Source organism: Glossina fuscipes, unplaced genomic scaffold, assembly GCF_014805625.2.
Source record: "Glossina fuscipes isolate IAEA_lab_2018 unplaced genomic scaffold, Yale_Gfus_2 1, whole genome shotgun sequence".
NCBI classification, from domain to species: domain Eukaryota; kingdom Metazoa; phylum Arthropoda; class Insecta; order Diptera; family Glossinidae; genus Glossina; species Glossina fuscipes.
The window spans coordinates 32,131,120-32,149,034 of NW_023998415.1; the positions used below are offsets into that span (position 1 = coordinate 32,131,120).

Here is a 17,915-nt window from a genome sequence, read left to right on the forward strand (position 1 = left end):
TTTAGATACCAATAACAACGGTGCATAGTCATCTTTCTTCCATATATGCGCACCATATCTTTAGCTTCTATCTGTACATAATATAAAACAAATGAAAACATTATAGTCAAACAAAGTCGATCATAAAAAGCCCTACACCACTTCGTCTATTCCCTCTTCACCTATTTCGCTTTAAAATGTACAACTTGTTGCTGTGCCATGGATTTGTTGTGCCAGATGGCGTTTAAATCCCTTATATAGAAAGGGTAAGGAAATAATTTTCACCATAAAATATAAAAAAATTAGATCTTATTGTCATATTAATAACCATAAGAATGTGTACGGGTGAGAGAATGGAAAAAGCAAGTTCCATGTCAAAATACGGACCTTCACCGATTTTCACCAAAAAAAAAAAGAAGAAGAAGAAGAAAAAGAAAATATCAAAAGAGGCTATATATGGGGAACGCTCGTAGAAATGGTCGTATTCAATCCGTTTTCAACAGCCAGCCCATATATAATGTGATTATTAATGTATTTATTGGCAACTAATCCGTAAAATAGTTTTAAATGGGGTGGAGATCCCCAAGGAAATGATGAAATTCTTTTCACCGTGTCCTGACGGTATTCCTTCATTCATGCTCAAATTCTGTACCCTTTATCGTTGCAGACCATTAACGTTTATGTTTCATGTACGCCTCAAGACAGGTCAACTTCCAATTATTTGAAAAGGCACTGATATAATGCCAGCTAGAGATTTAGTCGATAACTTTAGAGCAATAATCGCGAACTTAGCGTTATATCGAAGCTACTTGAAAAGTTAATGACAGAAAAATTGACTACGTACTTGTTGACCTAAAATGGTTTCAGCTCAAATTCATTTCCGCTAATCTCCTTTAGCTAACCCTCCATATATACACATACACATACAAACAGGCCTGTCGAATATTTCTGGCCGAATTGATTACTTTATTCTTCTCCATATATGGCATCAAATAGACTTTCCTTGTAATTTAATGGATTGATTTAACTCGTATCCGAAGAATCGAACGAAATTTGTCCTGCGTAGTAAGTACAGCAATCTTGAATAGAATCCAGGTTTTATTGAGAGGCTCTCTCAGACAAGTCATCCGGGTCGAATTTTTTTCAATTTACTTATCAACAATTTGCCGACGTTTATTAAACACTCGCACATTTTAATGCTTGCAAAGGATTGAGTGATATAAAATCGTAAATGAAAGGTAAGGCCGGATAAATCTCAAAAGATAGAATTTTATTAGATAAAAAATTGACGAGTAAATGAAATCTTTCTTTTAGAGGCCTAACATTTGCCGTCTGCTCCAATTTCTATTCGATTATGCATAATTTCAGAGAGTCCTTAGTGGAAACGTTCGATAAGAACGAACAAACGTATTCCAGTTTTGGTCTGACTAAATCAAGATACAGTTTAATTAAGCAAAAAGGATCGGAGCCCCAAGAAATACCAGAAGTGGATTTGAGTACGTTAATAAGCTAAAAACATTGTTTGGCAATTTAGTCAATGTGAGTTGTAGGAGAAAGTTTCGAGTGTAAAGTAAAGCCTGAAAAGTCGAACGTTGTAGCATATGATGCAGAAGAACCGTAAATAAGAAGAGGAGTAACTTTTTTTGGGGGAAAACTAAGTATTTGGTCTGAAGGTGTGAGTTGGAGTGACTCAAGACGAGAGGAAATAATGTTGGGGGATTCCGCCAAGGATAAGGAGGATCTGATTTTTTCGAAACGTTTCGGCTCAGAGCATTAGTGAAGGAGTTTGAGAATGTATCAAAGAAACAACTCGAAGAGTCAGTCGGGGAAGCCACAGAGACCGTTGAGTAAAGAGGGTTTAATATACATACTTTGGAATATGGGTATGTGAGTGGCAACATGCAATAGGATGCAAATGAAAACCAATTTCAATTAGACCGTGAGAACTACCTAAGGTTAACTCGTATTAGGAACTCACCTAAGGTAAACTCACCGGTGAACTCACATTAGCGACGGAAACAAAATGAGTAGGATCACCATTACTTAGTAAGACTAAATTGTTGCTTTCGATGTAATTTGGAACTTGTCTGCCTCTTGAATTGGAGAAACAACTAACCAAAGCAATAAAGTTACCACATATTAATACAGATATGTCAGATCTGAAAGGAAATAAGCTGTTAATTGCAGAATCAGAAACGTTACGCTTAGGCGGAATATAACAACTTATGATCAAGAGTTCCCCAAGGGAAGTGCGAATGATGCAGCTACAAGCTTCAATAGGTACACAATTTGTAAAATTAGTAGTGTAGAAGAATGAAAGTTTTGTTGGATGTAAGGATCGCCACATTACCACCATCAGAGGAATTGGAGATAGGATCATATCTAATCACATTATAATTATTAATGGATAATGAATCATAGAACTTGGAAAAATTTCAGAAAGACCAGCCACGGAGATGGATGGCATTATAATAAAGATATTGTTCAAGCTGTTTTGATTTCTTATGGATGCTAGTGCAATAAAGTTGAGCTATTCTCATTATTAACCGAGTGAGAATAGAAGTACGAACCAGAAGAGGGTCATTGGTTAAAAATACTCTTATGAAGGTTGCGAGATAAGCGCCTGGCAGAGTTAATAGTAGAGTTTTTTTTAGAGGACGGCTTGGCATTATGCAGTTTTTGATCGCGTTCAGAGATTTGAAGTAATCATTTCGTGATCATGTCTGTGATGGGTGTCACAGTCTCTGGATGTGAAAGAGAGAATGCAGTGATTTCATGATTTATCATCTTTTTAATTGGAACTGAGATAGCAGTCTCAATATTGGATCGTTTGATTATTGATTGAGAAGTCGGGGAAAACAATTTAGGAAAACTTTCTAGAGAAAATGAAAAGCTATTATTTGGTTGAGTTTAAGAATTTCGAGAGAAGTTCTACATTTGAGGCTTCAAACGATCTGCTGCCTTTTTTTTGGAAGTTACAATTTTTTATAGGAACGACAAGTTTTCGATTTGAATGAATGTGCACCTTTACAATTGATACATTTTTTAATTTAAGGACAATTTGAAGTGCATTCATGGCTTATGCCACAGGAAGGGAAAAACGGCTGTTGACGCGAGCATACTCTATTCGTGTGGTCAAAACGCCAACATTTGCGGCATTGTAAAATCGGAGAGATAAAGGGGTCACAACCCAAAGGCAAACAGCAAGAATTGCTTTTGAATGGATTCAATTGAATCTATACAACATCTATACGAAGGCCACCACCCAACAGAGGGCGTACTCAAGTAGTGGCCTAATTAAGCATATGTAAAGCCTTTTTGTAATGTAAAGATTATTAAGCTATCTAGGCCACCGTTTAATGAAACCGAGCGTCGACCTAGCTTTACCTAAAGAGAGCTCAATATGCAAATTAAAAGCGTAGCCTTTGACCGAGTAGAAATTGACCCCCTAAATCGATGAATGAATCTACGTTTTCCTACTTATATGCATCGCTGAAATATAAGTAATGAATAACTCTCTCCTTGAGAAAGAAAGCTTCTTGCATTTTCTTAGCTTATGGCTTCGTAACAATCGATCTTCGTTTTAGAAAGCCATGCTGGAATGGAAAAATAAATTAAATTTGACAGCAAAAGCTAAATGCTGAGTAACAATTCTCTCAAGAAGTTGAGGGAGGACACTCACTTTAGCAATGCCTCTATAGTTCTCAACGTGATGTGTGTCTCCGCACGTCAAGGTACTCTTCCAACACAAAAGAAAAACGCCTGGTTTCAAGGACTGATTAAAAAGTCATTGAAATAACACCACATAGCTCGCCGGAGCGTGATTTGAATGCACATGATGCAATGCCATCAGGCCGAGATGTAGAACTATATTTTAAAGAGCTTCTCTGAAATGACCAGAAATAAGCAGCGGCGTTCTCCTTTAAATGTTGAAAATTTTGTACCAAATTCAATTTTAGTTGATTAACAAGATCAAGAGATAAAAGCATAAAAAGATGATTATGGACTTTGCAAAAATTTGATCTTCCGAATATAGTCGTATAGAGTAATTGGATTTTTAGATGAAAAAGAACGGGAATTCTCTGTGGGAAAGTATTCGCAACTGAAGAACTGTAAAGCTTATGTATTTTAACTATTTATAAAATGCTTTACTTCAACTCGTAACAACGATACATGTAAATGTGTTATAAATCAAAATTACTCAAGATTATACACCGAAACTTTGCGGATATGACGATGGACTTTATTAGTAACGACAAGCGTAAAAACAAAATTAACGCAATGATTTCGTTTAGAAAGTCGAAATAAAACAATTAAGCTCATAATAAAAAAAGCAATATAACATATTATAACCATAAGTTAAATGCTTTAACTCGCAATGAAGAGATATTAATGCGAATAAATGAGGTTATGTCTTATGAAAGAATGGCAACAACTCGGCCACGTAACGATATATCAGAAAGTACCGTAAGTCAAGCTTAGTCATAATCGCTTCCTGAAACTTCGTATACACACAACGTCGGCAACAAGAGTAACTAGTAAAAGTAAAGCGAAAATGATTTGATGATAAATGATTTAAACAATCGAAATAGAACTACCGAAGATCAGTTAAAGTTGGGGGACTTCGAAGACTGATTTGGCCAAATCTGTCAAAGTGAGAAATAAAAGCGTATTAATTGAAAGAAAAAGTTGAAAAAATTTAATAATATTTACTTACCTGACATATGATTAATGCAAAAGGACTTTATCGGTATATAATTGTATATACTTATTTAACATAACGCGTTGACATAGTCCAGCCTTGTCTTTTCGTTAATCTCTATATCTACCTGTGATCGTTTGCTGAAATGCTTATCGTCGCGAAGACTATACTGAAACTTTGACTACACAATTATCAGTTAGTGACTGTAGATCAAGTTTGCGTTCAATTATCACTAAAATGCTCAAGTATCATCGTAGTCATTAGCATTTACTGACCTAAAAATAGGCGCAAATTTTCAATGGACTCGTTTAGAATTTCCATATGAAAATGGAGAAGATCAACGCGTAAACGTGCCGTCGATTCAAGAGAAATCCTATTTTCTCTTGCTCTTATCTACAAATAATGTAATAATCTATAAGAAATATCGGTCTTGATGTTAACGCCAATGTTAACCTACCATTAAAAAATACCTTGACATGTAAATATAAATGTCAATATTTAATAGTTTTGTTGCTTGTTTCCATCAGAAGAACGCATTTATATTCATTATGGATTGAAATCCAAGAGTTGTTAATAAATAATTTTTTCTTTTTTTTTTTCAGTTCAAACAATTGGTAAACTTGATATATTGCAGGGTGTAAGCGGTAGATTTGGTCATGGGAAATTATCAGCTATTATGGGTAGCTCCGGTGCTGGGAAATCGAGTCTGTTAAATGCTTTATCTGGTTACGTGTAAGTACAAATCGCCTTCATAAGATCAGGGAGAACAAACTACGAAACGATTTATAATTTATTTTTTCTCTCTTTCTCTCTCCCTTTCCGTCATTCCCTCTCTCATTCTTCTTCTCTTCAAACATTGCCAAAAAACTTTGCAAGTTTCATACATACTAACTAACTAGTTCATATATATATATATATATATATATATATATGTATATATGAACAAAAGTGAGAGTGTAACGTGATACAATCAGATATTCTCTATAAATTCAAAACGGTAGCCGTTACAAAGTAACAAATTACTTTTTTCGTATGCTTAACAATGCCTTTTCAACCGAGTTGGAAATCAGAATACAATAAGTGTGTTAATGTGTTAATTTCAAGTGTCTATGGATATCAAAAAAATTGAATTTGTTAAAATTATATATGGCCGACGTCACGAATTGGTCGATTCGTTTCTCTTCTTAACAATTCCGCCGATATAGGTCTGAAATAACCGAAGAGCGAGGAGAGTAGAATGCATCGAGAATTGCAAAAGAAATGCAAAAATGATGCTAAAATTTATAAAATTTATTATATAAAGACAAAAAATCCACTTCTTAGACGTTAAAAATTTTAATCGCTTCAAGCATTGATTTACATTATAATGACCTAATAGTGGATGGGATAACATTTATTTTGCGATTTTTTTAGTTCATTTACATAAAAAAAAAAAATTTTTTTACGTAATTTGTTCAAAAAGTTTTCTATAAATCTTCTTATGTGCGAAAAAAAATCTTTTCCGATCCTTTTCTAATATTACTTTTTTTACAGTACTATTGGAGTTTCAGGCGATATAATATGCGATCGTAAGAATATTTGCTATATAGTTCAAGAGGATGAGCATGGAGAGAATTTTACGGTAGGGGAACTTATGAATTTGGCCTGCGATCTTAGATTGGGACGAAAGCAGCGATCAGAAAAACGGGAAATAATTAATAAAATTCTTATCAAGTTGAATATGAATCATCGAGTCGACGTTAAACCGCATAAACTTAGTGGCGGCGAAAGGAAACGCCTTTCGATTGCTTTAGAGTTGGTGGCAAATCCGAAAATACTATTTTTAGATGAACCAATAAGCGGTTTAGATGAGGTTACTGCCAGACAATGCATTCAATTGCTAAGCAATTTAGCGAAAGAAGGTCACACAATAGTGTGCACTCTTCATCAGCCCTCGATGACTACATTCAATTATTTCGATAGTGTTTATGTACTGGGCAAAGGGCAATGCATTTACCAGGGTTCACCTCGCTCTCTAATACCATTCCTTCAGCATATTCAACGTGAATGCCCAATACAGTATAGTCCGCCCGATTATAGTAAGTTATATAAACTTCGAGATTGCGTCTCAATCATGTTATTAACTATTAACAATTGAACTTTTTGAAATAGTTATTGAGCTTTGCGATTTTGAAGGGGAGAAAATAATTCGTTTGATGAGCGAAGCTATGGGAAATGGAAAATATATTTATTATGATGATAGTATTCAAATGCCTTTTAGGCAAACGATTGCTGAACAAACTGCATTAGAGGATTCAGGTTTTACACTAAGAAATGAAAAAATTTCAGGATTTTATCAATTCAAAATTCTGTTTGCCTTCATGATCTTGAAAATTATGCGCGCTCGTGTATCACTTTTATTGCAATTCGTGCATCATAGTTCGGTTGGAATATTTATGGGTGAGTAATTGGCCGATTTTCACTAACTCTACTTAATTAAACTATTTTGTAACATTCCATAGGTTTAATAATTTGGAATAAGGGCAACGAAGGCGCATTAATGTATGAACATATGAAGTTTTGCGTTATCAATATCTTTATGGTGGCGTACACTCAAATAATTATTCCGGTATTGGGTTGTAAGTAAATATAACTAATGAAAAGCAAAAAAATTTTTTTAAATAGATTTGCTATGTAAATGAATTGCAAAACAATGCAGTAAATCACTCATCGAATTATGTCAGAATAATTGAAAAAAATCATTTAACAAAATGAAGGATTGAAACTATTCAACTATTCTCCTTTGTGAAGATAAAACTCGTCTTCCAACAATGTATATATATATATATATATATTACGCTCAAGCTGCGGCGAAAAGAATTCTTAACCGTGCTTGCGTCAAATGCATAATAAGTCTTGTAATAAACTGAATTTGGATTTAGCACATGTTTGGTCTATTGTTTCTAGATCCCACTGAGGTGAAACTTCTGAAAAAGGAAACTTTTAATCATTGGTACACTTTGCCACCATATTACGCTGCCTTTTGTTTAAGTCGAGTTCCATTACAGGTATGTATTCTTCTTAAACGTAATATTATAGTAAGGGTTTTGATTAATTGACGCCAGAGACGTTTTCTATTGCAGATATTTTTAAATGTCATGTATCTGGGGACAACTTACACAATGTATGGCCTTCCCATGCAATGGTCTCGTTTCATTCTATTCGTGTTAGCGGTTCAGATGACCTCGTTTGTAGCTGAAGGCATCGGCTTAACAATAGCATCTATATTTAATGTTATTGTGCGTGATTTTCTCTTACCCTTCATTTATTTTTATTTTAATTTTTTTGTTATAAAAAAAAAAAAAAAAAAAAAAACAGAAAAAAGAAAGAACAATGATAATACTAATTACTCCAATTTCACTATTATTAGAACGGCACAGTCGTGGGCCCAGTCACAATTGCAACGTTTCTTGGAACTGCCATATATGGTTTCGATTTTGTTTCGAGAATCCCTAAGATTGTGGATATCCTTCTAACATTTACTTTTATGCGCGTTGGTTGCAAAGCTTTAATCTTCACATTGTTCGGTTTTGGACGCGAGAAGCTGGATTGCGACGACTACTTTTGTCATTTCAGTGATCCCCGCGTATTACTCAAGTTCGTCGGTCTGCACAAGACTTCATTCCAAGAACAAATCTTTCTGTTATTGATCATGGTTATATTTTTTAGAATTCTATTTTATTTAGGCTTACGTAGACGATGCAAAACATGAAAAATAGAATAAGAAATTTTCCTGCATTATTTAACATTAGTTAGCCCACAAATTAAGAGTGTATTTTTTAAACTTGCCTACATAGTATGAATAAAGGATTATATAAACACAAATCTGTAGTAGATCTGTATAAGTTGTGATAAAAAAAATTTTTTTTTTTTTTGTTTTTTTCATATATATAAAAAAAAAAATTAAATATAAAAAAAATATATATATATATATATATATATATGTAAACGTTCGTTTATTCTTTATCAAGTTTCTTCGAGATATTAATAGGAGCATTGCATTCGAATAAATGTGCGGGTACAGCTGCGAAACCATCGATTAGCTGACACATTTTCAAATCAATTGCTTAGAATTGGTAAGAACTTTATTAATTGCCTCATAAATTCTGAAACTCGAAACGCGTAAGAAAATTATATTCGATCGTCATCGAATCTTTTATACCCACACATTGTCATCCTTAAAATGACAACAAAAGTAAAAAGGATATATTTTCATGTTCTATGATATGGAGTGGCTGATATTATCTACTTTCAAAGTAAAAGGTTTTTGTCGCACAGGCATGTCCTTGGAAAAGCTTAAGCCACTTTCAAATCCTTTTTCACTAACGGTCGAATTGTAATCACTGATAGGGTAGACAGACAGATGGACAGGCGAACAGACGAACATGCTTAGGTGTACTCCAAATTTGAAATTGGCCAAGAATATATATACTTTATGGAGTGTTTGAAGCTTGTTTCTGCGCCTCATAAAGGTATTGAAAAAATAAATAACTATTGATACACTATAATATTGGGCAGGCGAGGTCATTTTTTTTCATTTTTGTAGATGTGCTACAGTATCACTCCCAGAATACACTTTCGATTTTTTTGTAGATCTACTTGCTATAGTTTTTAAGTAACGAGCAAAAAATCAAATTTTTATTCCTTTTGAAAAACACAATTGCTCTCAGTTTACGTAACGCTATGGGGGATTCCTCGGCGAGATTTGATTGATTTTCAATACCAACCTGCGTACAGGAACTTTCAATAGTTCTGCAAAGTTTGAAGTCAATAGCTTTTAGATTTTTGCGACCAAGAGAATGCTTACAACGGACAAGCGGACATACTTCGACCGATTTAGAATTTGATGTTGATCAAGAATATAATATATACTATTGTGAGATTTCTAATGCTTCCCTCTGGGCGTTGCAAACATTTTGACAAAATGAATACACCCCCGAACCTTCGGTCTGGCCTTCGGTGATTGATATAAAAAAAAAAAAAAAGAGTTAATTAAAAAACCCAAGAATCACAATTGGACCAACTGAACAAGTTATTCTTGCGACCGAAAACAAAGACGTCAATGAACATAACAAAATTATCCAGTTAGGCGGTCAGATGCACGTGGCGCCCACGCCGTTGTGAAAACATTTGAAGCGTTGCATTATCCAACAGAATTTTTCAATTCACCCGATCGGTCAAGGATGACTGAGCCGCAGCGACGCATGTGAGCTAGGTCTTAATAAAGTTAGTTATTACGGAATTTTCGTGTAAAACTTTTTTAAGTGATTTCAATTGATTTCAAGCATTTATAAAAAAATTCATTTACAGTAAATTTTTACGTGGGCAAGGCCTTATATACATCTCCAAATGCGATAAAATTCAAAGTTATTTTATTATTTCCTGGTAGTGCCGACCTTTTCTTTACGTTTCTTAATATGTTTCTTGATCTTAACTTGACGCTTTTCAGCCTTGGCTTCCTTCACCAATTTTTTGCGAGCCCTTTTGCTCTCCGGCGATTCATTACGAGGTCTAGCGCAATTTCGAAAATTAGTTTCGTCCTCGATCGTTGACGATTGGGTATCCTCGTCGCTTTTTTCTTGCTCAAAAGTATCATCGACTTTTTCATGGGGTTTGTTCGACAACTTTTCATTATTTTCAAAATTCTCTTCCGATCCTTTACAAGATTCTAAAATATCCGGTTTCTTTTGAACTTGCAGCTTTTCATTAAGACCCATTATTTTTCCATAAATAAGGTTAGAGGTCTCGCCTTTCTTGGCTCTGTCTACATCACGCTCAAAATGTGGCACTTCATCTAAACGTTTAGGTATGTAGCTGTTTTGCCAAACGGCTTCATTTATTGTCTCTTCAGCTGTAAAAGTTTCACAATCACGATCTTTAATTTGCTCAGATAAACGTTCCAAACAAGCCTCCATATTATTATCATTGATTGATTGATCTGTAATAAAATCAAACAATTCCTTAACAGTCATAGTTGCTACGGACTTTTTACGAAAAAACTCTGAGATATTTGCGCAATCTTTGCGCAAAAAGTCGAAAGCATGTGGATGATCATGCTCCACTGCTTGACTAACATCGATAATAACCAATTGTCCATTTTGTAAAAGGATGTTAAATTCAGATAGATCGGCGTGAACTAAGCGACATTTGTTGTAAATTTTCCACATCAGTACAACACAGTCCCGGTACAATTCCCTAGCTTTAGATATGCTAAGCTCGACATCTTTAAGTTTAGGCGCCGGCCAACCGTTATTTCCACAAAAACGCATAACCAAAACATGAGAACGGAGCAATACGGGTTCGGGAACAGTCACACCAGCATTGAACATACGTAAATAGTTGCGCATCTCCTTTTCGGCCCAAGTACGTACCATTTTACGTGGATTGTGCCGACAGTATCCATGGCGGAAACGAAATTCCCCTGATACATACTTGTCGCGATCTTTAAAGACTAATATAGAGGTTTTGTAAATTTTAATGGCAAACTCATCGTTGCCATTGCGCGCCACCGCGTGATAAACATTAGCCTCCTTTCCGGTGGATATGCAACCATTAATCTCTTCTATTAAGCCACGATTTAGCAATTTAAACAAAATCATGCGCGTTCTAGGATCCATTACTTGTTCAGCCGTGGCACGATCATGTTTGTCACGTACTTTCACCTTATCATCTTTCCGGCGATCAAAGTTCACCAAGCGATTGGCTGCCTGAGCACTCATTACTGTTGAGGGATCGTATTTTTCAACATTAATTCGCCTCGAATAGCGCCCCAATAATTTCTCATTGGGTTGAAAACTATTTAAACGTTGTGTGCTTGTCCGATTGGGATGTAAATTATTAGTGTTAGTGATTTGGTTATGAGTATAGCTCTCTTCATAATCGTACGCAGTCTCGTCATATTCCTCATATTCATCATATTCATCATATCCATCGTACTCACTGCCTTCGGAGCTTTCTGCTGCCAATTGTTCGTTGTTCTTTGCAGAGAATTTTTCCACCTCCTTCTTGTCATTCAAATCTTTAAAAATGCCAGATTTTACTGTTAACTTTTCAAATCGTTGAATGAATTTTTCCTAAAATTGTAAGGATACTATGTATATTAGCCATTCTAGACAAAATCCGTTATTTGTTAATAAACCTTCAGCGTTTGTATTTGTTGATGCGATTCTTCATCTTCTTCCGCATCGCTAAATTGGTGTAAAGCGTACATCTTCCATATGCTTTATTTTTCGATACAGGAAACTAACTGTTCCAATGCAAAGGTTTGGTAAGTCAGCTGACTTCCTACATCAGCACAATTTGAAAGCGACCTCTTACAAATAATTGTGCAGGGTTGTTGTTTTCGATGTTGTTACTTTTCATTATTACATCTCTGTAGTAACAGCCTTTAGATTCTTCAGCTGAAATTTTTTCATGCAAAAGCAAACACGCTACATAAATTCAGTAAAGATATTAAGATTTATTTCTATAAATTTTAATTACCTGATGAGTTAATCAAAAACTCTGAAGGCCAGCAAAACAATGAAACAAATTAAATTATTTATATCTAAGAAAAAAAAAATTTTTTTTTACTAAAATAAGGAAAAAATAAATTAAATAGACCAACTATAGGACCTTTGCTTGCATACATTTAGAACAGGGCAGTTATTTATTTCAGAAAATGATATACAAAAATATTTAATAAGCACTTTCCTTGAATCTTATCACGGATTTATTATTGTCTATGAGGGTTACGAAGACTTTTGAATAACACTGTTGACAATCAAAACAAAAATCGCTAAAAGTAAATTCAGAGAACTTGGGGCTTGGCAACTTTTTTATTGCCAAATAATAAAAAAGAATCTGTATACATACATATTTTTCAGTGGTTCAAGCAACACACAAAGGCAGAAATCGATTGTATTAAATTATTGAAGCCCTCATTTTGAGCAATAATTTATTTCGTGTATAAGTAAAGTTAGCCTATAAAAGAAATTCTAATAGTAATTAAGATCTTACTTGTGCTGTTTCTGTGAAGAAAGCATCCATCGTAGAACGTCAGCTTCATTACTCATTTGTTACACAAAAGGGCGTTGTAACTTTTATTTGATTCAGAAGCAATGGGTACTCTATCGGATTTTGGTCAGATGGCCATGAAATGGGATCCAAAAAATTTGGAAATACGCACTATGTCAGTGGAAAAAACTCTTGAACCATTAGTGTTGCAGGTGACAACTTTGGTCAACACTAAAGGACCCAGTAAAAAGAAGAAAGGCAAATCGAAGCGGGCCAGTGCTCTTGTTGCTGCTGTTGAAAAAGCTACTGAAAACTTCATTCAAAAAGGGGAGCAGATTGCATACGAAAACCCCGACATTACATCAGAAATGCTGGCTGCTGTTGACGAGGTTCGTAAAACAGGAGATACGATGAGCATTGCCGCAAGGGAATTTTCAGAAGATCCTTGTAGCTCCTTAAAGCGTGGAAATATGGTGAGGGCAGCTCGCAATTTACTTTCAGCCGTAACGCGCCTCTTGATTTTAGCCGACATGGTTGATGTACACCTTTTATTAAAATCCTTGCAAATAGTGGAAGATGATTTGAATAGACTTAAAACCGTTTCAAGTCAAGATGAGCTTTTAAATAATATGAGACAATTTGGTCACAATGCTCACGAGTTAATAAAACAGGCCGCCAAGCGCCAACAAGAACTTAAAGATCCTCAGTTACGCGATGATTTAGCAGCAGCTCGTGCTATGCTGAAGAAACATTCTACTATGCTTCTAACAGCGTCAAAGGTCTATGTACGTCACCCTGAACTTGATTTAGCTAAAGTTAATCGTGACTTCATTTTAAAGCAAGTTTGCGATGCTGTAAATACCATTAGTGACGTAGCCCAAGGCAAATCTACACAGCCTACTGACATTTATAGTGGCGCCGGTGAGTTGGCTGCCGCTCTTGACGATTTTGATGAGGGAATAATTATGGATCCCATGACTTATAGTGAGAAGCGGTCTCGACAACTTTTAGAAGAGCGTCTGGAAAGTATTATCAGTGCAGCAGCCTTAATGGCAGATGCTGACTGCACACGCGATGAACGCCGTGAACGTATTGTGGCTGAATGTAACGCCGTACGTCAAGCATTGCAGGATTTATTGTCTGAATACATGTCAAATATGGGTCAAAAAGATAATAGCCCAGGATTGGATCGTGCTATTGATCAAATGTGTCGTAAAACGCGCGATCTTCGACGTCAGTTGCGTAAAGCTGTTGTTGATCACGTGTCGGACTCATTTTTAGAGACTACAACTCCTCTTATCGATCTGATTGAAGCGGCGAAAACTGGGAATGAGAAAAAGGTGCGTGAGAAAGCTGATATTTTTACAAAGCATGCGGAAAAGCTCGTCGAGGTTGCGAATCTTGTATGCAGCATGTCAAATAATGAGGATGGAGTTAAAATGGTCCGATATGCGGCTGCGCAAATTGAAAGTCTCTGTCCTCAAGTCATCAATGCAGCATCGATTTTAACCGTACGACCCAACTCGAAAGTTGCTCAGGAAAATATGACTGCATACAGGCAAGCATGGGAAGTACAGGTGCGTGTATTAACAGAAGCTGTGGACGATATTACAACCATCGATGATTTCTTGGCCGTCTCAGAGAATCACATATTGGATGATGTCAATAAATGTGTTCTGGCCTTACAAATGGAAGACGCCGAAGACTTGCGTACAAAAGCTGGCGCAATCCAAGGTCGCTCAGCTCGAGTTTGCAATGTAGTGGAGGCTGAAATGGATAATTATGAGCCATGCATTTACACGAAACGTGTTCTTGAAGCCGTAAAAGTTTTGCGTGACCAGGTTATGTCCAAATTTGATCAACGTGTTGAAGCTGCTGTAGTAGCTCTCTCCTCTAATTCTAATAAGGACGTAGACGAAAACGATTTCATTGATGCCTCTCGATTGGTATACGATGGCGTTCGTGAAATACGTCGGGCTGTTCTTATGAATCGAAGTTCCGAGGATTTGGATACTGATACAGAATTCGAACCGGTTGAAGATATGACATTGGAAACACGAAGCCGTTCAAGCGCGCACACCGGTGATCAAACTGTGGACGAATATCCCGATATTAGTGGCATTTGCACCGCAAGAGAAGCAATGCGTAAGATGACAGAAGAAGATAAGCAAAAAATTGCCCAACAAGTGGAATTGTTTAGACGCGAAAAATTGACTTTTGATTCGGAGGTAGCAAAATGGGACGATACCGGAAATGATATCATTTTCTTGGCCAAACATATGTGCATGATTATGATGGAAATGACAGATTTTACACGTGGGCGTGGCCCTCTCAAGACTACTATGGACGTAATAAACGCTGCCAAAAAAATTTCTGATGCCGGTAATAAGTTGACACAACTGACACGAGATATTGCTGAACAATGTCCCGAAAGCACTACAAAAAAAGATTTGTTAGCTTATTTACAGCGTATTGACTTATATTGTCATCAGATCCAGATAACTTCGAAAGTAAAGGCTGATGTTCAAAATATAAGCGGCGAGCTGATTGTTTCCGGATTGGATAGTGCCACATCCTTAATTCAAGCAGCTAAAAATCTGATGAATGCAGTTGTCCTTACTGTTAAGTATTCCTACGTAGCATCAACGAAATATACTCGTCAGGGTACAGTGGCGTCACCAATTGTTATTTGGAAAATGAAAGCACCGGAGAAAAAACCCTTGGTACGACCTGAAAAGCCAGAAGAAGTTCGAGCAAAAGTACGTAAAGGGTCACAAAAGAAAGTTCAAAACCCCATTCATGCGCTTTCAGAATTTCAAAGTCCGGCGGATGCGGTCTAAACGCAGTATATGATGTTATATTTAAATTAGCACATCAGACAAAGGTTATCGTGGAATATTATTGAATTGAAAGGGAAATATAACGATTATAAAAATTTCGTTTTATCATATAATCGGAAATGCACTTATGTAACACTATTATTAAATAAAAAGTATTATGAAAAGTATTGTCTTATATGTGTGAATCTTTACGAGTTATTTATACACATTTTTTTCATGAAAGCGAACTGAGCTTTCATCGACCGTTTTAAAAAAAATAAGATAGATCATAATTTACAAATACTTAATGGATTGTTACATTCGATCAGCATACGGTCTTTCTAATTTCTAGTTGCTATAGTTCATCTTTAGCTGAAGTGCAGTAAAAAAAAAATCCAAAGCAATTTTTGAGTTGAGTTGATATGACGAGGCCTATAATTACGCCAGTACGCCAGTTGCTTGTGTGGCGTATAAAAACTAACGCAAGATTAATGTTGCAAACTTTGGCTAAAATAAATTGATTTCAATTAGAATAACAATATCGTTTATCACAAATGTTTTGTTCCCCTCCCTCGCTGATGGGTACTTGAAACAGGAAAAAATTGATATATATATATTTGCTAATTAGATTTAAGATATAACTGGAGGTTAGAATACAAATAAGGATTCGCAAACTCCGTTAACATTATCAAAGAATGTACAACTCCCTATGATGTCAGTAATTGTTTCAAAATCATGCGGAAATGATATATATAAATATTTATTTTATTGATTTTTACAAGTGGTGGTTATCGAAACAAAATAATTACATAATTTATGTACTACCCCTTTAACTTATATTGTTCGTAGTATACCTTGTAATGCGCAGATTTAAAACATTAGAATATAAAGTTTCTTTACAATTGACGTATGAAAAAACATAATTTTAACACTACATCAAGTAGAGATTTTTTACTAAATGAAATAGTTATTGTGCGAGTTTAAAATTAATCAAACTATTAACGAAATTTTTCGTATAGGTATATTCATCCTGTTATTCTGCTCATAAAAATGTTAGAATCATTTTTCAGATTCAGATTCATGGGATTATTTGCCTAAAAATAAAATTTAGAACAGTTGACTCCTATGGGTACTTAAAGATCTTTGAAATAAAGGAATTTGTATTTGTAAAACCAGGTATGTTATCGTAATGAACTTTTTAGTCATTTATAAATTTCCTAAATAAGGGGAGAATATAGCCAGATTTTTATTCAGATTTTCTTAAATTAAGAGCCGAGAGTTATTAATAAGAGTATTAGGAATACGTCTTGATATAATTATCGAATATTTTTTAATTTTGACGGTGTATTATAAATGGTGTTATTATGTATTGATTTGACATTTCTAAGTTTTACCATCATATGAAGTGTTTGATGAATTATGCATTACTTTTTTTCTCAACTAATATTACATGCAATGTTATTTTCGTTGGATAAATTTTCAGTTGATCTGGCATCTCGTCTTTCAACTTTTAATACCGTTTATTATCAATATAATGGGGAATTTATTTCTTTTTTTGTACTTCGTGAATTTTTACTTGGGCTCACAACGAACTCGCACATTTTCATTCGGCAACTTTTGCCCTGCTAGAAAAAACTACATCAGCCACATTGATTGCAAAATTTGCTGTTTCGTAATCGGTGAGTGCATTAGTCGTGTGGAAAAATTTTCATTTTTCAATTTTTTTTAATTGAATTTCCACAATTGAAGATTAATTTAGTCTAAAAGCGAATTTAAATTTATTTTCAGGAGCACGTTAACATTAATTCTTTTCTAAATCGACTTTTTTGGCATATTATATAAAAGCAAAATGTTCACTGCCGTACGGTCGGCCCTAACTAGGTCGGATAAGAAAGTTATATCACTACTTGCCCAGTCTCAGCGGGAATATGCCAAGACTGCTGCCAAGGCTGGAGCTGCCGGTGCAGGCAAGGTTGTCGCTGTAATTGGTGCCGTCGTCGACGTTCAGTTTGAAGATGATTTGCCCCCAATTCTAAACGCCTTGGAGGTAGAAAAACGTACCCCACGTCTAGTGCTGGAAGTAGCTCAGCATTTAGGTGAAAATGTTGTGCGCACCATTGCCATGGATGGTACTGAAGGTTTGGTCCGTGGCCAAAAAGTTTTGGATACAGGTTATCCCATTCGTATTCCTGTGGGTGCGGAGACCTTGGGTCGAATTATCAATGTAATCGGTGAGCCAATCGACGAACGTGGTCCTGTTGGAACCGATAAACGCGCCCCGATTCACGCCGAAGCCCCTGAATTTGTAGAGATGAGTGTAGAGCAGGAGATTTTGGTTACTGGTATTAAGGTGGTCGATTTATTGGCTCCTTACGCTAAAG

At 35.5% G+C, this 17,915-nt stretch overlaps 4 protein-coding genes across 6 annotated transcripts in view; 3 read left to right on the top strand and 1 right to left on the bottom strand.

The window, feature by feature from the left end:
* LOC119632543 (ATP-binding cassette sub-family G member 4) overlaps positions 1 to 8,545 on the top strand; it is a 29,029-nt gene extending 20,484 nt beyond the window's left edge. For all 3 annotated transcript variants that reach the window (XM_038025491.1, XM_038025490.1, XM_038025492.1), the window contains 7 exons: positions 5,284 to 5,413; positions 6,215 to 6,759; positions 6,833 to 7,120; positions 7,183 to 7,299; positions 7,628 to 7,728; positions 7,804 to 7,959; positions 8,091 to 8,545. In XM_038025491.1, the coding sequence (XP_037881419.1) occupies positions 5,284 to 5,413; positions 6,215 to 6,759; positions 6,833 to 7,120; positions 7,183 to 7,299; positions 7,628 to 7,728; positions 7,804 to 7,959; positions 8,091 to 8,432 (1,679 nt within the window). In that variant the 3' untranslated portion in view covers positions 8,433 to 8,545. The remainder of the gene's footprint in view (positions 1 to 5,283; positions 5,414 to 6,214; positions 6,760 to 6,832; positions 7,121 to 7,182; positions 7,300 to 7,627; positions 7,729 to 7,803; positions 7,960 to 8,090) is intronic.
* A 1,443-nt stretch (positions 8,546 to 9,988) lies between these two features.
* On the bottom strand, positions 9,989 to 12,031 carry LOC119632542 (serine/threonine-protein kinase RIO1). The gene is made up of 2 exons (XM_038025488.1): positions 11,859 to 12,031; positions 9,989 to 11,793 (listed from the first exon to the last, which is right to left on the bottom strand). The coding sequence occupies exons 1-2, from the start codon at positions 11,928 to 11,930 to the stop codon at positions 10,096 to 10,098; spliced, it is 1,770 nt and encodes a 589-aa protein (XP_037881416.1). The 5' UTR covers positions 11,931 to 12,031; the 3' UTR covers positions 9,989 to 10,095.
* Positions 12,032 to 12,572: 541 nt separating this feature from the next.
* LOC119632541 (catenin alpha) lies at positions 12,573 to 15,680 on the top strand. The gene has a single exon (XM_038025487.1). The coding sequence runs from the start codon at positions 12,820 to 12,822 to the stop codon at positions 15,553 to 15,555; it is 2,736 nt and encodes a 911-aa protein (XP_037881415.1). The 5' UTR covers positions 12,573 to 12,819; the 3' UTR covers positions 15,556 to 15,680.
* A 1,422-nt stretch (positions 15,681 to 17,102) lies between these two features.
* Positions 17,103 to 17,915, top strand: part of LOC119632640 (ATP synthase subunit beta, mitochondrial-like) — a 1,410-nt gene continuing 597 nt past the window's right edge. The window contains exons 1-2 of the mRNA XM_038025644.1: positions 17,103 to 17,213; positions 17,323 to 17,914. Coding sequence (XP_037881572.1) covers positions 17,384 to 17,914 — 531 coding nt within the window. The 5' untranslated portion in view covers positions 17,103 to 17,213; positions 17,323 to 17,383. The remainder of the gene's footprint in view (positions 17,214 to 17,322; position 17,915) is intronic.